The sequence below is a fragment of the Bactrocera dorsalis genome, chromosome 5 (assembly GCF_023373825.1).
Source record: "Bactrocera dorsalis isolate Fly_Bdor chromosome 5, ASM2337382v1, whole genome shotgun sequence".
Taxonomy (NCBI): Eukaryota; Metazoa; Arthropoda; class Insecta; order Diptera; family Tephritidae; genus Bactrocera; species Bactrocera dorsalis.
Genome location: NC_064307.1, coordinates 35,846,616 through 35,864,993, shown reverse-complemented (window position 1 = coordinate 35,864,993; position 18,378 = coordinate 35,846,616). Strand labels below are relative to the sequence as shown.

Sequence of the window (18,378 nt, the reverse complement as noted above, 5' to 3'; positions counted from 1 at the left end):
CGAAATGGGGCGGGGAAGGCCGTCACCCACACACACTTGCATACAAAATTTGGCAACTCGTTAATTTCCGGGAATGGCCGCCAAGATGTTGCAATTTAGTGTCTGCATTATTGTCTCTGACAATAGGATTATTTTCTGTGGGTTTAAATCAAAGGCTTACGGCAATCAACCAGCAACGCTCGAGGACCTTGAAAGCAATGAAATGCTGCACCGGGAGATTTTTGTAAACGGGATAACCATTTGAGCTTCAGCTTATCAGGTAACTGCAAAGCTGATGAGCTAACAAGGAAAGGCACTCTAGAGTCGTTATCGGTAGAATGGGAACGGGTCGGGACTGTGTGTTCTACTACTGGATAGTTGTGCCTCGCTGATGCTTGGCCAAGCTGGGCCAGCATAAGTACTTGCGCGGTCGCAAAAGAATTCTGGCCCAAGATAGATCGCAAGAGATCTAGTGATCGCTTTGCCCTCAGTAAGGCTAACCTCTCTTTAGTAGTTGGGCTCTTGACGGGCCACTGCCCTATTGGCATTCATGCTGTAAGACTGGGAATTTTACCGGACGCCGTATGTAGAAGCTGCTTGGAAGAAGTTGCGGTAGAAACTAGTCGACATTTTGTTGGAATCATAAATATAAATTATCTGCATAACAAAAAAAAAAACAATAGAAGACATAAGTGTTTTATTTTATTTTAACATCATGTCGTTCTTGTTGATTGCACTCTTGGCGATCCTGCATGTCCTTAAGGATTCTCTCTCGCCATGATCCGTCTATCAGCCTTTCGGAAATTTCATTATATATCGTTTTTAGTGACTTTCGTATTTCCTGAACTATTTTTCTAGACAGACGGATGGCACTTTTGGTAGCCTCGTTAGCTATTTAATTCCCTGAATCTTTTTGTGCTCTGGAACCCAGCCGCTTTTCGGCAGCTACTACATCTACTGCCTCCCTGATTCTACGAACATTATATGATGAAATGCGGTTTGGAGATTGTTACCTTTGGACCTGGATTTTATAGTAGAAGGAAGCATCGAAACCCATTGTCGCCGCATTGTGAAGCTTTTGATTCTCTCCTCTCCCTTTCTCTGCTGTAGACGTCTCTGATAAGTAGTATATTCCCTGCATGTCAATCGACACCATACTGGCTAACACATCAGCAACGTATTGCTATTTCAAAACAAAGGTGCAAATATAGACCGATAGGGAAAGCAAACGACGCCTCCTTTTTTGACATTTCTCTTCAGCAAGGCTTGCCATTTCATCGTGGAATGTTATATGATCCACCAACGTGTCGAACTTATTAAAATTTACTACAGAAATTCGGAGCCAGTGGCAACAACTTTAAGAGCACTACGTCCAATTTATGGTCGTCATAATCGTCCTGTCAGATCAACAATTGAGCGTCTGTGGTAAATTTTGAACCCACAGGTACGGTACAAAATGTTTCTATGCCAGTGAGACAGAGAAGTACCCGTAGTGTTGGGAAAATTACTGTCGCTAGCACATCAATTGAGAAAGACCCAAATCAGTCTCACACACGTCGTTCTTATGCATTGGGCATCTCTGTGACGTTGTTATGGCGAATTTTGTGAAAAGATCTTGGCCTACAAGATCAAATTGACGCAAAAACTGAATCCTCTTGACCACTAGAATCGTCATATGTTCCTGAATTGGGCTGAGCAACAACTTGAAAATGATCCGGATTTTCATTTAAAAAATCATTTTCAGCGATGAGGCTTATTTCTGGCTGAATGGCAAAATGTCCATTATTGGTCAGGCAGTAATCCACACGTACTCCATGAGTCAATATTGCATCCTGAAAAAACTACGGTTTGCTGCGGTTTATGGGCAGGCGGCGTCATTGGATCGTATTTCTTCCATGATGATCGAGACCGGCACGTTTCTGTCAATGGCAATCGCTACCGCTCAATGATAACCCGAATTGAATGATATGGACTTGGGCAATATGTGGTTCCAACACGACGGTGCCACAAGCCACACCGCGAATGTCACAATCGATTTATTGAAAATCAAGTTTGGTGAACGTGTTAATTCAAGAAAAGGCCCAGTCAATTGGCCACCTCGGTCGTGCGCATAGATGCCGTTAGACTATTTCCTGTGGGGCTACGTCAGGTCTATGATCCATGCCAACAAGCCAGCGACGATTGATGAACTTTGTGCGAATTTTTAAAGTGAAATTGCAGCAGTATCGGCCGAATTATGCTTGAAACTAGTCGAAAATTGGGTTCAGCGTCTAAATTTCTGCAAGCATGTCCGTGGAAGACATGCAAAAGAAATCGAGTTCCATATATAATGGCATCGAATGTACTTTCACAGGAATAAATAATTAAATTGATATCCCAAACCATTTTTGCTTTATTTAAAAAAAACTATTGGTTTTTGAAAAACCCGTTATTTTGATACTTTATATGTTGTTTCCTACGTTGTTAGCTATCTCAGCCGCTTTCCTAACCGCAAAGACTTCCGGCCGGTAAATAATGCAGTATTCCGGAATTTTAAATGTCGTCTGAGGTCCGGCTCTAAGCAAATAGGATCGGGCCAGTTCATTTTTAAGTTCGAAAAACCTTAAAAGTAGGAATCGTCTTTGCGGGTTTTTATGTAAAAAAAAAAAGACGGATCCAAATTCAAAACGTCACGTAGCAAAGTTTTGATTTTCAACTGTATATTTTATTGATAAGAAGGCTTCATTTAATATTGATACACATACAAAATTTCATAAACTTTCGAAATATGAAATCATGTCGTTTAAATTTGTACGAGTATAAACAAATATAAGGTTCTCAAAAGGTTATTTTCGCAATAAACGACAGGGTTTCAACTGTTTTTACACCATTATTTAAATTTTCTTTGTTTTTGCTTTTAAATAATTCTAATTTTTTTTTCAATTTTCACAGTAACAACTATTTCTAATATCTTCATATATAAATTTTTGTGTATTTCAGTGATTCCAAAACTTTTCGAAAAATGTTTGTAGGGTATATACATGTGTACAGGTGTGTGTGTTTCGAGTGTAATGTTGACATGAAAAAAATAAAACGCCAAATTGTGAAAGATGAGAGCCAATCTTTAATAAATAAATTATTTTAGATCATTTTATTTGTTTAATATTAATTTAAAGTATCACAAAAATTCAACACTTTCCTGGGAAGGGTGACCACAAGTTGTGTGTAAATTAATACGTACTGTTACATAAGTGTCGCTTTACATATAATATAAACTATTTAAGCTTGATTATTAAAAAATGCATTACAAAGGATTGTGGCATCTAAAATCTACATTTATGTTCATTTGTGCCTTTTTGTGATTTTTAATCATACAATTTTTTAAAGATTATATATTAATGCATGCCAATTTATTGCTTCTAATGAGCGTTGTCGTAGGTGTCCTTGTGCTGGTAGCCGGATACATAGCCAGATGCATCCACCAAGTCTTTGCGACCAGCAATGCCTTTGCCCTTGCCCGTGGCATCGAAGCGTTCTTTATGAGATCCAGTATATTTGCTGGTGTCGGTAAGACGTTCCACGGCCGATGCGGCTTTGCCAGCCTAAAAAATGCAATAAACAAATATGTTAGCAACTTCCAAATTAAATTAAGTTAAATCAATTAGCATCCAAAAAATCTATACAAACAACTCAGATCATTTGCTTGCATTGATACGAGTGTGAGAAATATAGCAGACTAACATAAGGAAGATCGAATTTCGGACTCTTTGCCTGAATACAATAGGTGATCAAAGTGGAGGTACGCGTGCGTCGTGTCAAGCTGTGATGTCATTTTTCTTTTTCTATTTTTGAGGTTTCTGTATTTTTTCTTTAAAAAGAGTAGGGAAGCTCGAAATGGAGCAGCCCTTAGAAAATATTCCTAACGAGAACTTCATTTTGATCGAACAGTTTGAATGATTGCCATATGCTTTAGTGATCCGATCTGAACAATTGCCTTAGGCAATATTCTCTGCTCAATTTCCTGAAGATATTACTTCAAATAAAAAATCTTTCTATACAAGCATTTCAACCCGATCCTTCGATGTGTACGGCAGCTATATTTTACAGTGTTCCGGTGTCGATGGTTCCGACAAAGAGTAGCCTTCTGGGGAGAAAAAGACGTGCGCAAAATTTAAAACCGAAATCTCGAATACAAAGCGACTAGTTAGCGAATATATGCAGACAGACGGACAAAGCTAAACCGATTTAGCTCATCAAGCTGATCATTTAGATATACATTTTCCAGAGTCTCCGATGTTTCCTTATGGTCAAAAAATCACATGTAAAAGGTATGAAAAAGTCAACTGATTTAGGCGCGGTTTAATTTGAAAATAAAAAAACTTTTTGACGTTGAAGTATTTTTTTAGGGCGAAAGCTGGACGGAAACGTTTTCTTTTTTGAGCTTAAAAATTATAGATTTTATTGATAAATTGCTTAAATACTTATTTCATGGAGATAAATATCGAACCAGATATAAGACCTACTAAAAGTGGCCTTAAATGGGGGTTAAAGGATAACCGAAGGAACACACAAACATAAAATCTATTCGATATATACTACTGTGCCCAAGGTGTGCCATAAAGTGACATTGTATTTATTTTGAAAATTCTTTATTTGTTATTCCAAATCAATTTCATCCTCTTCTAAGTAATCCCCTCTCGATGCCATGCACTTATGCCAACGGATTTTCCAATCTTCGAAACACTGGTTGTAGTCACTTTCCGGGATGGCATTCAGTTCCGTCTTCGCTGCGGCTTGAATCTCCTCTATCGTATAAAAACGGTGTCCCCGGAGCGGTCTTTTGAGCTTGGTTAACAGCCAGAAGTCGCACGGCGCCAGATATGGGTTGAGTTTTTGGCGAAATGATCACGAGTTACGAGGGCAGTATGGGAAGGTACATTGGTGTACAGTGGTGTAAAAACCAAGAATTGTCTTTCCACAATTCCGGCCTTTTTAGGCGGATGGCGTTACGCAAACGACGCATAACGTTCAAATCATATTTCTTGTTGACTGCTTGACCGGTTAGAAGGAATTCATAATGCACAACACCACGATAATCGAAGAAAACAGTCAGCATGACCTAGATTTTTGAGCGACTTTGGCGCGATTTTTTTGGTCTCAGCTCTCTCTTGGCACGATATTCGCTCGATTGATCGGTTGTTTCGGGGTTGTAAGCATAGATCCAAGTCTCATCGCCAGTTATAATGCATTTCATGACACCCTGGTAGTCTGAAAGCATCGTTTCACACACTTCAACGCGACGCCTTTTTTCCAAAAAATTCAATCCAAAACATCCTTCAAAATGATATTGGCTGAGCCTTTCGATATGCCAACTTCATCAGCAAGGTCTCTAATTGTTAATCGACGGTTTTTCAACACCAAATCTTTGATTTGTTGAACGTGAGCTTCGTCGGTTGAGGTTGATGGTCGCCCTGGACGCTCTTCGTCTTCGACACGTTCACGGCCGGCTTGGAACTCACTATACCTCTTGTAAACATTTTTTTAGACATAGTCTCATCACCAAAGGCTTTCTGCACCATCCTCAACGTATCCGCAGCAGAAAATTGATTCCATAAACAAAATTTAATGCAAATTCTTTGCTCAACAAATTTCGACATCGCAAAAAACGAAAAACTCACTTTTAGCAGCTCACAAAATGAATATTTTGACATGAAATTTGTCATAAATGTGACTGACAGTACTACCAACATAAAAAAATTGTCACTTTATTTTTTGGGCACAGTAGTACATATTAGAAAAGATGCCGAAACAGCTTTCCTTGTAAGTTTTGGAAGAATACAATATTATTATTAAAAAGATACATATTTCATTAATTGCAACTTACCGAAACCTGCAGCACACCTGGAGCGCCGCAACCGGCCATCTTCGATTTAATTTCACTCAATTCGACTTTTTTCGCTTTAGCCAAATCGTCCAGGAATTTATTATAATCGGCAAGTGAGATTTTCATTGCCTTGAATTTCTTGAAATGTATGCCCGTGTCAGTAGTAGTGATCTTCTTGTCGATTACTTTAGCTTGCTTCATCCATTTATCGCTCTGCGACAGCGTAATCAATTTGCCGTCGGATTTTGTATCACCGAATTTGGAGAAGGCTTTGAACTGATCGGCAAAACTAACTTTGGGCGCATCATCCAAGGCCAATTGTGCGACCTCAGCAACTGGTGGTTCCGCGGCGGGAGCGGGGCTGCTGCCATTTGTTGCTTCTGCTGACATGTTGGATCTGTTTAATAAACGAAAAAAAGAAAATTGTTTTAAATTTTTAAACGAACTTATTGGTTGCAACTAAGCGTATGCTGGCAAATCATTATTTTATAATGCTCCACACGAAAACCGTTAAATATGTATGTATGTTATGTATTTTTATTCACCTGTGCGCAACTACAGTCGCAAGCATTTCGAAAAAAAGTTAGTGCAAGTAATAGTAATTACAATAATTTATATTTAGGAATGTTAAATTCACTTTATTTTCGGCCAGAATGTCATTAAAAAAACTCACGCAACTGAATATCTAATTTTCTGACTTCAAACAGCTGAACACTTGTCTTCATATTAAATTTTTACATGACCTGACTTCGTATGTGAATCAATAACCGACTTTCCCTTATAAATAACTAATCAATCTTCAACACGCACTCATTGTGTACCGTAAATTAAGTAGCGAACAAGTGAATTTATATGTAAACGCACAATATTAGCTATCTGTTAACCGATTCCGCTAATCTCGAGTAATCAACTGATTCTGACAATCATCAAAATACTGCGAATAGAAATGCGAGTTCTTCCATGTTCTCTCTGAGACTAATTTTGTTTACTTTGAGGGGTTTTAGCACTCGAAATTATCATTATATTAATGTTTATTCGGTTTTGTTTGCTTATCTCTCTTAACTTGTTTTGCTTCCATTACATATTGACGCTTTCTAAATAATTCTGGTATATTATTTTTGTATTTTCGTATATCGCAAATATTTATGATAACATAAACGTGTGTAAATATGTACGACTTTGCAAAGCTGTGTGAATAAAAAGCTATAATAATAAAAAATATAAATAATAACCATTGAAATGCTAAACAATTCAATTACTTTGCCAAGAGTACGAAAAAGCTTTTGAATGTGATCAGCAACAGTCAATTGCAAACTTTATATTCATCTCATGTTTTCATATCAACAATTGTTTTTATAATGAATTTTCTAGTACGAGGTTTGACAATTAAGTAATGAGACTGATTTTATTGCCGCGCTTGTGGAAAATCTGTACCCTTGTACCCTTTCTCTCTTTCCGGCATTCCTCCCCTCTCCATTGATATATGTACCATCGTTCTAGCTTGTTTAGTTCGCCTTCTGCGTCAAGTTGAGTAGACGTGTGTTTGTAGTGCTCGTCACGAAAATGGAAAAACGAAATCAAGAGCAACGCGTCGCGATAAAATTTTGCGCCAGATTGGGCGAAACAGCTTCGGAAACGTACGCTAAAATTGTAAGAGTGTATGGTAATAGGGCAATACGACCCGGAAACCAAACGGCAAAGCTCACAATGGTTGTCTCCGCGCGACCTCCGCCCGAAAGAAGCTCGCATGAGCAAGTCGAAGGTGAAAACGATAATTATTGCCTTTTTCGTCCACAAAGAATTCGTTCCACCGGAGAAAACTGTGAATCAAGTCTACTATTGTCAAGTACTCGAAAGATTGCGAAAACGAGTCAACAGGGTGCGCCCAGACATCGCTCGTAACTGGATCCTTCATCACGACAACGCGCCGTACCACCCCGCCCTCAGCGTGTCCCAGTATTTGGCCTCTAAAGGATCGCCGTGCTGCAACAGCCGCCTTATTCGCCCGTCATGTCACCCTGTGACTTTATTTGTTTCCTAAAACAAAATCGGTGGTCAAAGGAACCCATTTTGAGTCGATTACGCACATCCAGGCGGCCGTGACGAGGGTACTCGCGGACATCCCAGTCGAAAAACGCGCTGGAATCTCTGTATAGCTGCCCAAGGGTCTACTTTGAAGGGGATGGCAGAGTTGTAGAATACTTTTCAAATATACGGTTTTTATGGAATTAGTCTCATTACTTAATTAATACCTCGTATATGCAAAGGTAAGCGCTAGCATAGAGCGGCGCTTTAGATCTGCTAGCTCATTTAAAGGAAGCGTAACAAGTTCCGACCAAATCAAGCTAAGATGGATGGTCCTGTAGAGTATGACAGCTATATAGTTGTCCGATATCGACCTCCGACAAATGTAGAGATTTTTGTTTTTTGTTGAGAAAAGGATAAAAACGGCTAATCATTCATATATGTATAAACTTCATAGATCAGTTCCGACGTTTTCTTTTGGCTGTTACAGACATCGTGGTAAACTTAATACGCCCTTTTCGGGGAAAACTAAGAAATCTCGGAAAATCCATAATGCAAAATAAGTGAGCTGCTTCAACCAGCAAGTAGAGGTACTTTTTTCCATAGCCTTATTTGACATATCTCGCGTGAGTCATGTCAAGCTGTCATGTTTTTTTTTTTGTTCAGTACTGTTTGGCGTTTCATCATGGAGAGACTTATGCCTGAACAACGTTTACAAAACGTTGAAACTTATTACGAAAATTAACGTTCTGCAAAGAGTGTGTTTCGCGCGCTTCGCTCTACTTTTGGTCAACATAATCAGCCCACTGATCATACTACTCGCAATACCATCACCCATCTTAAGACGCAGCATTCATATTATTCGACCGAATAGACCACGTCCTACACGCAGTAAGAAAAAAAGCAGCCGTAGCTGAGAGTGTACATGATGGCCGTGGTGTGTCGATTCGGCGCCGTTCGTAACAACTCGAGATCTTAAATTGAAAGTGTACAAAATGCAGCTTGTGCAAGAACTGAAGCCGCTTGACCTTCCCAAGAGACATCAATTCACACTTTAGGCTCTCGAAAGTTTTCAAGAAGATCCGACGTTTTCGATTTTGTCCAGCGATGAAGTTCATTTCTGGCTCAATTTGTATGTAAACAAGCACAATTGCCGCATTTGGTACGAAGAGCAACATGAAGAGATTCAAGAGCTGTCATTTCTTCTTGAAAAACACAGTTTGGTGTGATTAAAGGTCTGGTGGAATCATCGGTCCATATTTCTTAAAATATAATGCCGGTGAGAGCGTAACTGTCAATCCGACCGTTATCGCGCCTTGATAACCGACTATTTGATGCTTGAAATTGAAGATTGCAATCTCGCCAACATTTGGTTTCAACAAGACGGCGCTACTTCCCACACATCGCATCAAACAATGGATTTATTGAGAGAACATTTCGGTGAGCAGATAATTTCACGTTTTGGAACAGTCCATTTTGCTACCAAAATCGTGTGATATCATACCGTTAGACTTTATCCTGTGGGATATGTAAAGTCTAAGGTCTAGGCGGACAATCTCGCTTCGAATCAGGTCTTGGTTCAAAACATCAAGCGTGTCATTCGCCAGTTACCAGTCGAAATGCTCGAACGAGTCATTAAAATTGGACGCTATAGATGAACCATCTGAGACGTAACCGCGACCAACATTTTAAACAGATAATTTTCAAAAATAATTGCCAAAGAATGTTCTTTCGAATGAAAATATGAAACATTCTCCATTAAATGTGAAGTTTGGGTTGTTTCTTTAAAAGTGTAGAGAACCTCGAAATGGATCACCCTTTACTAATACGGCCAACAGCTATACGCTCGACATCAAATCTAAACTTCTGTGCTCCACTGTAACTAATTTTCATACCCGTCTTGCTTACTATTCACTCTGATAAAGTCCCCTAAAGCCTTAATAATGCATTTTGCTTGTGTCGCACAGTCGACTGTTAAATTAAATGTCAATACAAACCATCGTAATCTTACTCTCGCATTCGGCAAAAAAACTGCTGCCAATTAATTTCAAGCTGATTAAGTGAACGGTCCACAACGGTCGTTGCAAATTTGAGACCCTTTTGCATTCCATTTTCACCTGTACATATGTATGTAAGTTTGTGCATATGCAATCTGACGTTTCTGGAACAACGTGAGTCGTGCGCACGTGTGTTGATATGCACATATGTACAAATATAAAAATTCGTTTAATCAGAGCTTTATTCAGTGTTTGCATTTACATTAATTCCTGTGGATTCGGATTAAATTTTTGTAATTAATTTAGGACATATCAACATTTTGCTCTCTTATATTAATTAATATTTACCATAAAATGACTTGTTTACGAGGTATGTTCAAAAACTAAGGTGGATTTTAATTTTTATCAACAAACATTTATTTATTCATCAATTTCTATTTTGACCTCTTCAAAATAGTCGCCCTCAGATATAATAACTTGTACCAGCCATTCTGATATGCATTTTTTAGTGGGCAATTTTATTTTTTGGCTTTGGCTCTGCTGGATTCTTCCAATGAGACGATTGGACTCAGGTTTCGAAATCATAACCATATACCCATGATGCGTCACCAATTATGACCCTTTTAAGCAATTCCAGAACAATGCTTATGCGACTTTTTTTTGGTAATACGTGAGCGCACCGACTGGACTCGGTAGAGGGCGTTCCTAGCTAACGAACGAGCGGTCAGGACAAACATTTTTGGCCGACGTGTTTTTGTGAATGGTGCAAGCCGAAATTGCAGCGTTCGTTAGAGCATAGGTACACAACTAAATTCTATGTGAAACTCGGTAAATTTGCGACAGAGACGTTTGAATAACGTAATCACAGATGACGAGTCATGGATCTTTGAGTATGATTCCGAGACAAAATGGCAATCTTCTGAGTGGCACACGCCAGCGTCTCCTCGCCCAAAGACGGGAATAATGACAAATCCAAAGTGAAAACGATGCTCATTGTCTCTTTTGACATCAAAGGCAACGTCCACCATGAATTTGTTCTTCCTGGACAAACCGTCAACGTCAAGTTTTACATGGAAGTCCCTAAGAGATTCAAACTATGGATCAATCGGGCCCATCAAGTTATTGCAGCCGATTGAAAGGTGCACCACAACAACGCCCCGTCTCACAACGCCTTTCTTGTGAACAGCTACCTAACGAAGGTCGGCATCCCAACGCTTCCGCAGCCGCCCTACAGCCCAGATGTGACCCCCGGTCTTCTGTTTGTTTCGAACAAAGAGGTGACCCAAGCAACATGCAGCTCGGCTCTCAAGGCTATTCCGGAGAATTACTTTGTGTTTCAAAATTTATTGGCATGTTCTCGGAAACAATAATGGCGCCAATTTCCCAGAACTCGCATAGTCTACCGGTCTACATGAAAGTTTTTTTGTTTTTTGAACACAGTGAATTTTGCATAATAAAGAGAGGAATGTTATAGCAAATTTTAAAAGCGGCGAACGTGGAAGAATATGGATTTAATCCAAAATTTCCTAGTTGGCCATAAAATAACAAATTATGAAATAATTTTGAAGAATATGTTGACAAACTTTCAGACTCTAGAACTATCTAGAACTATTAAACCACCTTCTCAATGATCTGGGTAAGTTTTCGGATAATTTTGGAAATTTTAGTGAGAAACAGGGAGAGCGTTTCCAGCTGTATCTAAAAGTGTTGGAAGAAAGGTATCAAGATCAAGATGGCATATTACTGCCGGTTATTAAAACGTGAGAGTCAACAAACTTGACATTACAAAGAAATCAGTTCTTTTCTTTAGTTTTTGTACTGTAAAATCGAAATAAAGTTTTGAAAATAAATGACAGCAAATCTATCAAAATCAATGATAGTGCCATGAATTTTGGGCACAAATACATATGTACAAATATACATATAGTATACAACTCGATCTTATATCTAGGCAAACCACTGTTGACCACTCTTATATTATAAACCTTAGGCTCGTCGACTCCATTAAATTTATGAGATACTCAATTTAATGAAAACTCATCAGCAGCCGCCCTACAGCCCAGATGTGACCCCCCGGTCTTCTGTTTGTTTCCTTGCCTGAAAAGGCCGATGAGACGAAAGAGGTGATCCAAGCAGCATGCACCTCGACTCTCAAGGCTATTCCGGAGAATTACTTTGTGTTTCAAACTTTTTGGCATGTCCTCGGAAACATAATGGCGCCAATTTCCCAGAACTCGCATAGTCTACCGGTCTACATGAAAGTTTGTTTGCTTTTTGAACTCAGTGAATCTTGCATAATAAAGAGAGGAATGTTATAGAAAATTTTAAGGCGGCGAACGTGGAAGAATATGGATTTAATCCAAAATTTCCTAGTTAGTCATAAAGTAACAAATTATGAAATAATTTTGAAGAATATGCTGACAAACTTTCTGACTCTAGAAGCTAACATAAAATTAAATTAAACTATCTTCTCAATGATCTGGGTAAGTTTTCGGATAATTTAGGAAATTTTAGTGAGAAACAAAGAGAGCGTTTCCAGCTGTATCTAAAAGTGTTGGAAAAAAGGTACACGTGTCAAGATCAAGAAGGCGTATTACTGCCGATTCTTAAAACGTGAGAGTCAACAAACTTGACATTACAAAGAAATCAGTTCTTTTCTTTAGTTTTTGTACTGTAAAATCGAAATAAAGTTTTGAAAATAAATGACAGCAAATCTATCAAAATCAATGATAGTGCCATGAATTTTGGGCACAAATACATATGTACAAATACACATATAGTATACAACTCGATCTTATATCTAGGCAAACCACTGTTGACCACTCTTATATTATAAACCTTAGGCTCGTCGACTCCATTAAATTTATGAGATACTCAATTTAATGAAAACTCATCACCGTAGAATTTTCATAAAAAAAAATTAGGTAATGAATTGTTTGTATCGACATTTATAAGCTTACTGGCTTATTTGATTTGATGACTTTAAACATTTCGTTAGTTCAACTGGAAACTCATATAACTCTCTTAGTACTCAGTGAGCAAAGAACCTAAAATATTATGTACCGAAATTAAATTTTGATGAATTTTATGTTTGCATGTGGAAATTTGGTATACTGAGAGATATGTATGCATATGTATGTATGTGGTCATTTTGTTAAATATTTGTAGAAATGACGTTATACTCACTATAAATAACTGAAATGTTTGTGCAATATGTGAATGACTGCGCAAATGTGTGAATTAACAGACTGAACGCCAGCCACCGGGTTTATAATAAATTTTCGTTTGCATGAAATCATATTTTTCACTAAGTACACAAGATATACATACATAACTATATGAGACATTTTGAGCATCAGTGCTTATAGGCTGTCACAAGTGCGATTGTGTACATGAATATTAGACAAAAATTGGGCAAGGTAATGTTTCGACATATGCCATATACAAAATTCCAACATTTGAGTATTTACTGCATGAATTATGAGTTGAAACAACCCAGTAGGAAATATGTAGCATATAATTTTTCCTTTCTTTTTTTTATCAAAACACTGGCGTGCAACTTCACTTAGTGGTTCAGTCTAACCAAGACGTTTATAAAAATAAACTACTGTGGGCAAAAAATAGTAAGACTATTTAATTTAAATTTCAAGCGAAAGATTTCTTTTAGGTTGGTATGGCTGTCAGGGACATCTACGCCAAATATCACATCAAAATAATCACTAGTGCATTAGTGTTGTTATACGCTTATCTTTCTGAAGTACATATACGAGTAGTACATTCGGCGATTTACTTCGGACTGAGTAGGCAATTGAGAAGTAAAGTCCTCTCGACGAACAAAAACCAAACTCTATAAGTCACTCATAATTCCCGTCCTGTTATATGGTGCAGAGGCTTGGACGATGACAACAACTGATAAGTCGACGTTGCGAGTTTTCGAGAGAAAAGTTCTGCGAAAGATCTATGGTTCTTTGGGCATTGGCCACGGCGAATATCGCATTGGATGGATTGGATGAGCTGTATGAGATATACGATGACATTGACATAAGTAGTTCAGCGAATTAAAAGATAGCGGCTACGCTGGTTAGGCCATGTCAACCGAATGTATGAAAACACTCCAGCTCTGAAAGTATTTCACGCAGTACCCGTCGGTGGAAGCAGCGGAAGAGGAAGACATCCACTCCGTTGGAAAGACCAGATGGAGGAGGACCTAGCTACGCTTGTCCAATTGGCGCCACATAGCGAAAAGGAAGAACGACTGGCGCGCTGTTATTAACTCGACTATAATCGCGTAAGTGGAGTCTACGCCAATAAAGAAGAAGAAGAAATAGACACCTATTCCTTCTGAGTGATATAAACTTCGTGGCAAACAAGGTATCAGAATATAAAAGTATATAGGAATTGAACTATTGAATTTCAGACAAATTCTAAAAGTTTCGAGCATATACAAGTGGTACTTGCTATTGACTCGTAAGCACGTTATGTATTATATGTATATGTATATTGCTGGCAACATGACCCGGTACCCTGGAAATGGATGGAAATTTACAATTACAGTTGATCAACATATTGAAACAGCTAAAGATGCATATACCACCACGTTCCAATACAAGCAACACTAGCTCAACTAGTTCTTTCTTTTACCAAAATTTCGAACACCCGTTTCCGGATTCAACCGCAAGGTGGTCTACGTCGAAAATAAATTCACACGCACATTCGTCCATATAAAGCCTCTTTAAAAGCAATAACAACCAATACTCACTATCTTTCAACTGTTGCACTCCCAGCAACCACTCACTCTCATGCTACAAACATCTAATGGGTAGGTCAAGGTCGTCGCGACCTTAAAACACAGTTTACTATCAGATGTAAATACAGCAATTTCCGCAAACAAAGACACAGTCGCGCTCACTTTCATTTGTGGAAAGCATCTCTTTATTTGTAAACAAAGTAGCAACACCCAAAAGTCATAAAAGTGAATTATCAATAAAAGCAAGAACGGAACGAGTATAAAATGTGTGCGACTGTGAGACCTCACGCCCACTCCTTGCCCTGCCATTTTGCTGAAGCCGCACGACGCCAATGTGGCTGACAAAGAACAAGCGTTCCTGATATGAGGGCACCATTTTGCTATTTTTGCTTGCATTACAAAACGGAATTATGCACCGAGGCACTTGTATGTACATACATACATTTGCTTACATGTGTGGATGTATGTATATACATACATATGTGTATGAAATGGTAAGTATATTTACAGAGGGGTTTCACTTTTCAGCGCTTCAACCGCAAAATGTATGTATTTCCCGAATAAGCATTTCACAGCAAGCAATGATACGGAACATTGACAACAACAACGAACAACAACACAAAATTATGTCATCTCGTTGTTCAGCGCAGATATCGTTTAAATAAGCTGTTAGTATGTATGTACATATGTATGTTTGAGTGACCTAACTCAACGATTGCTGCTGTTTTGGGTGTGCGCTGGACTGTCTATTTGCATGAGAAGATAAAGTTTCATAAAAATGCCCTCTCCATGGCGCATTCACATGTACTAAATTTAATAAACAATTTTAAAAAAGAAATTTTTCATTATAAGTTTGTATTTAGTGAAAGTTCGTATGGAGTAACCGTACTCGGGGGGAGTATCCAATAGTCGTTCAAAGCTAACTTAATATATACCCTTTTTTCCAATAACGGTGATATGATTTCTAAGTGTCGTTTCAGCCATTTTTAATACCTATATAATTATCTGTATTTTTTTTTGATTGTATTCAGTGATGTTTACAATTTCATCATGGAAAGATATAACTTTTTCAAGTTATTCAATTTTGTTATCAAAACCCGTTCTCCAATTTCAACTCTTTGTTCACTTTGCCATTTTTTGGTCGTAATAGTCGTCCACCTGTATTAGCTTTTCATCCAATTGTTGAAAATTTCGATCGTACTATACATTTTCTTTACATAATGTTCAGGCTCCAATAAGACAAATAAGCGCTCGAAGTAATGAAAATATTGCTGCCGTTCAGGCAAGTGTTGCTGAAGACCGCAATTTAGCGATTCCAAGACCTTCTCAAGAATTGGAATAGTCTCAAACCACAACCTGTCGGATTTTAAAATAGGATTTTGGCTTGCTTCTATACTAAATTGTTCTCACTCAAGAACTGAAGCCATTGGACCGCCGTAAGCAACGTAAATATGCTGATTTTGTCTTGGAACATCTTCTCTGTTGAGGCTCACTTTCATCTGATACTGTCGATGCAGGTGCAAAGAAAATCAACAAATTATTCACGAACAACCGTACATTCACCTAAATTGACAGTAGGAAAGTGGTTTTTGGTCTGATGGAATCACTACATTTTTTCGAAATGAAGATGGTGATACCGTTACTGTTACTGCAGATCGATGTTGACCAATTTTTTATGGCTGCAATTAGAAAAAGTTGATCATGACAGTTCCAACAAGTTGTGGGCTCTTGAAAAGTTCCAGGAAGATCCGACGTTTACGAGCCGAATTTGGTTTAGCGATGAGACCCATTTCTGGTTCAATGGCTATGTAAAAAAGCAAAATTGCCGCATTTGGGACGAAGAGCAGCCTGAAAAAATCCAAGACCATCGGTTCATAGTAGAAAAATGATGCCGGTGAGAGAACACTTCGGTGAGTAGATAATTTCACTTTTTAAGTCGGTCGATTGGCCACCAAGATCGTGTGATATTACACCGTTATGCTTTTTCCTGTGGATATATGTGAAGTCTAAAGTCTATGCGGACAATTCCGCTTAGATTAAGATCTTGGAGGAACATATCTCGTCTGTCATTCGCCAGTTACCAGTCGAAATGCTCAAACAAACCATCAAAAATTGGACTGAGACGTAGCCGTGACCAACATTTGAAGCAGATAATCTTTAAAAAAATAAATGCTAAAGAATGTTATTTTGAATAAAATAATTAAATATAAATTGTCTGTGCTGTTTCTTTAAAAACGTAGGGAAGATCGAAATGGATCACCCTTTACAAAAAATGTCTAAAGACTATTACCAAATCTAGTGACGTTTTTCACTATATCGTGAGCTATTTTTATTACATTTTCGGTCTCAACGAAAAATTTTAGATGACAGATTCGGCAACTGGATCTTTTTCGTTTTCACCCAGTATTGCTTTCAATATTATAAGGCGATATGTTATCATAAATCTGACAAAAAACAAAAAGTTTACCAAACTAGTAATCTGACTATATTTGCGAATTCTTTGTGTTTATAAACCATAAAAAGATACCTAAGCGTGTTGGCACGGCTCAATTAACTGCTTAAGGTATAAGCTTATTACTCATGTTAAGAACCAAAAAATATTGTTTGTCATTTTGTGTATGGCTGTAAACACAAAAATTAGTATGTATGTACATGTGTAAAAGCTCATGAAAAGACCAGACACAGAAAAATTGGCTAAAATTACTAATCATTAATTATACAAGTTTCCAAATTTTATACCGACACATCATGCGGAAATGTATATACAAACTTGTATATTATATATATGTACGTATATAATATTATTTATTATGTACGACATGGACACACGCCAAGCATTAATTATGCGCATAATTACACACACACCACTGTGCTCGAATGTTTGTTGTTTAAATAAAATTATAATAAAACACACCATTCTTCAAGCATCGTAATATACGTATGGAATAATGTACGTTGGGTATGTAAGTGTGTATGTTAAGTAAAAAACAAGAATATTGTTAACTTCGGTTGCCCCGAAGCTATAGTACCCTTTACGAATATAAAAAAATCCCATCAAAGAACTTGCTTTTGATCGGTCAATTTGTATGCCAGTTATATGCTATAGTGATCCGATCTGAAAAATTTATTTGGGTATAATATTAGATAGTTGGAATACTATTAGCATTAATTTGAATAGTATTCCATGTCAAATTTCGGGAAGATATGTATATTGTCTAATAAAAATTCATTCCGATCGTTCAGTTCATTTGAGAGTTATATGCTACGAGTATAGTGATTCAATATTGGCGGTTCGGGCTTCTTGTTGAGAAATGTGTAAATATTCAGATCGGCATCTCAAAAACTGGGGGACTAGTTCGAGTATACAATCAGGCAGACAGACGGGTATGGCTAAGTCGACTTAACGCGTCATGTTGGTCATTTATACATATACATATATTCTTTAAGGTATCTGCCACGTTTCCTTCTTAATAAACGCTGTTCAGGTTATAAAATTATTTTTTTTTGTATGTTATACTTAATATTTTTTGTATTATACTTACTTGCTTGGGTAAAAAATATGAATTTGTTTTGAAAGTTAGTATAAATTTGATTGGTATACAGATGAAATGATGGAATAAAGTATGTATGTTTTGTCTGTCGGCTTTATGGGGGTATTCTCATGTAATCACTTCGAAAAATCTATTTTTTTTATATTTTGACAGTAAAACCTATTGAAAATATTCTGTGAAAAATTCAGACCGAAATTCATAGAATTTGATAAGTTA

The 18,378-nt window shown here is 37.7% G+C and overlaps 1 protein-coding gene across 4 annotated transcripts in view; it reads right to left on the bottom strand.

Annotated features, from left to right (window-relative positions):
- Positions 1-3,059: 3,059 nt before the first annotated feature.
- The window catches only part of LOC105224679 (tubulin polymerization-promoting protein homolog), a 34,950-nt gene continuing 19,631 nt past the window's right edge, over positions 3,060-18,378 (bottom strand). For 3 of the 4 annotated variants that reach the window (XM_049459265.1, XM_049459267.1, XM_049459266.1), the window contains 2 exons: positions 5,843-6,239; positions 3,060-3,560 (listed from right to left, as the gene is read on the bottom strand). In XM_049459265.1, the coding sequence (XP_049315222.1) occupies positions 3,378-3,560; positions 5,843-6,232 (573 nt within the window). In that variant the 5' untranslated portion in view covers positions 6,233-6,239 and the 3' untranslated portion in view covers positions 3,060-3,377. Of the gene's footprint in view, positions 3,561-5,842; positions 6,240-6,387; positions 6,529-18,378 lie in introns of those variants that run through there. The other variant, XM_011202843.4, reaches the window with a different exon arrangement.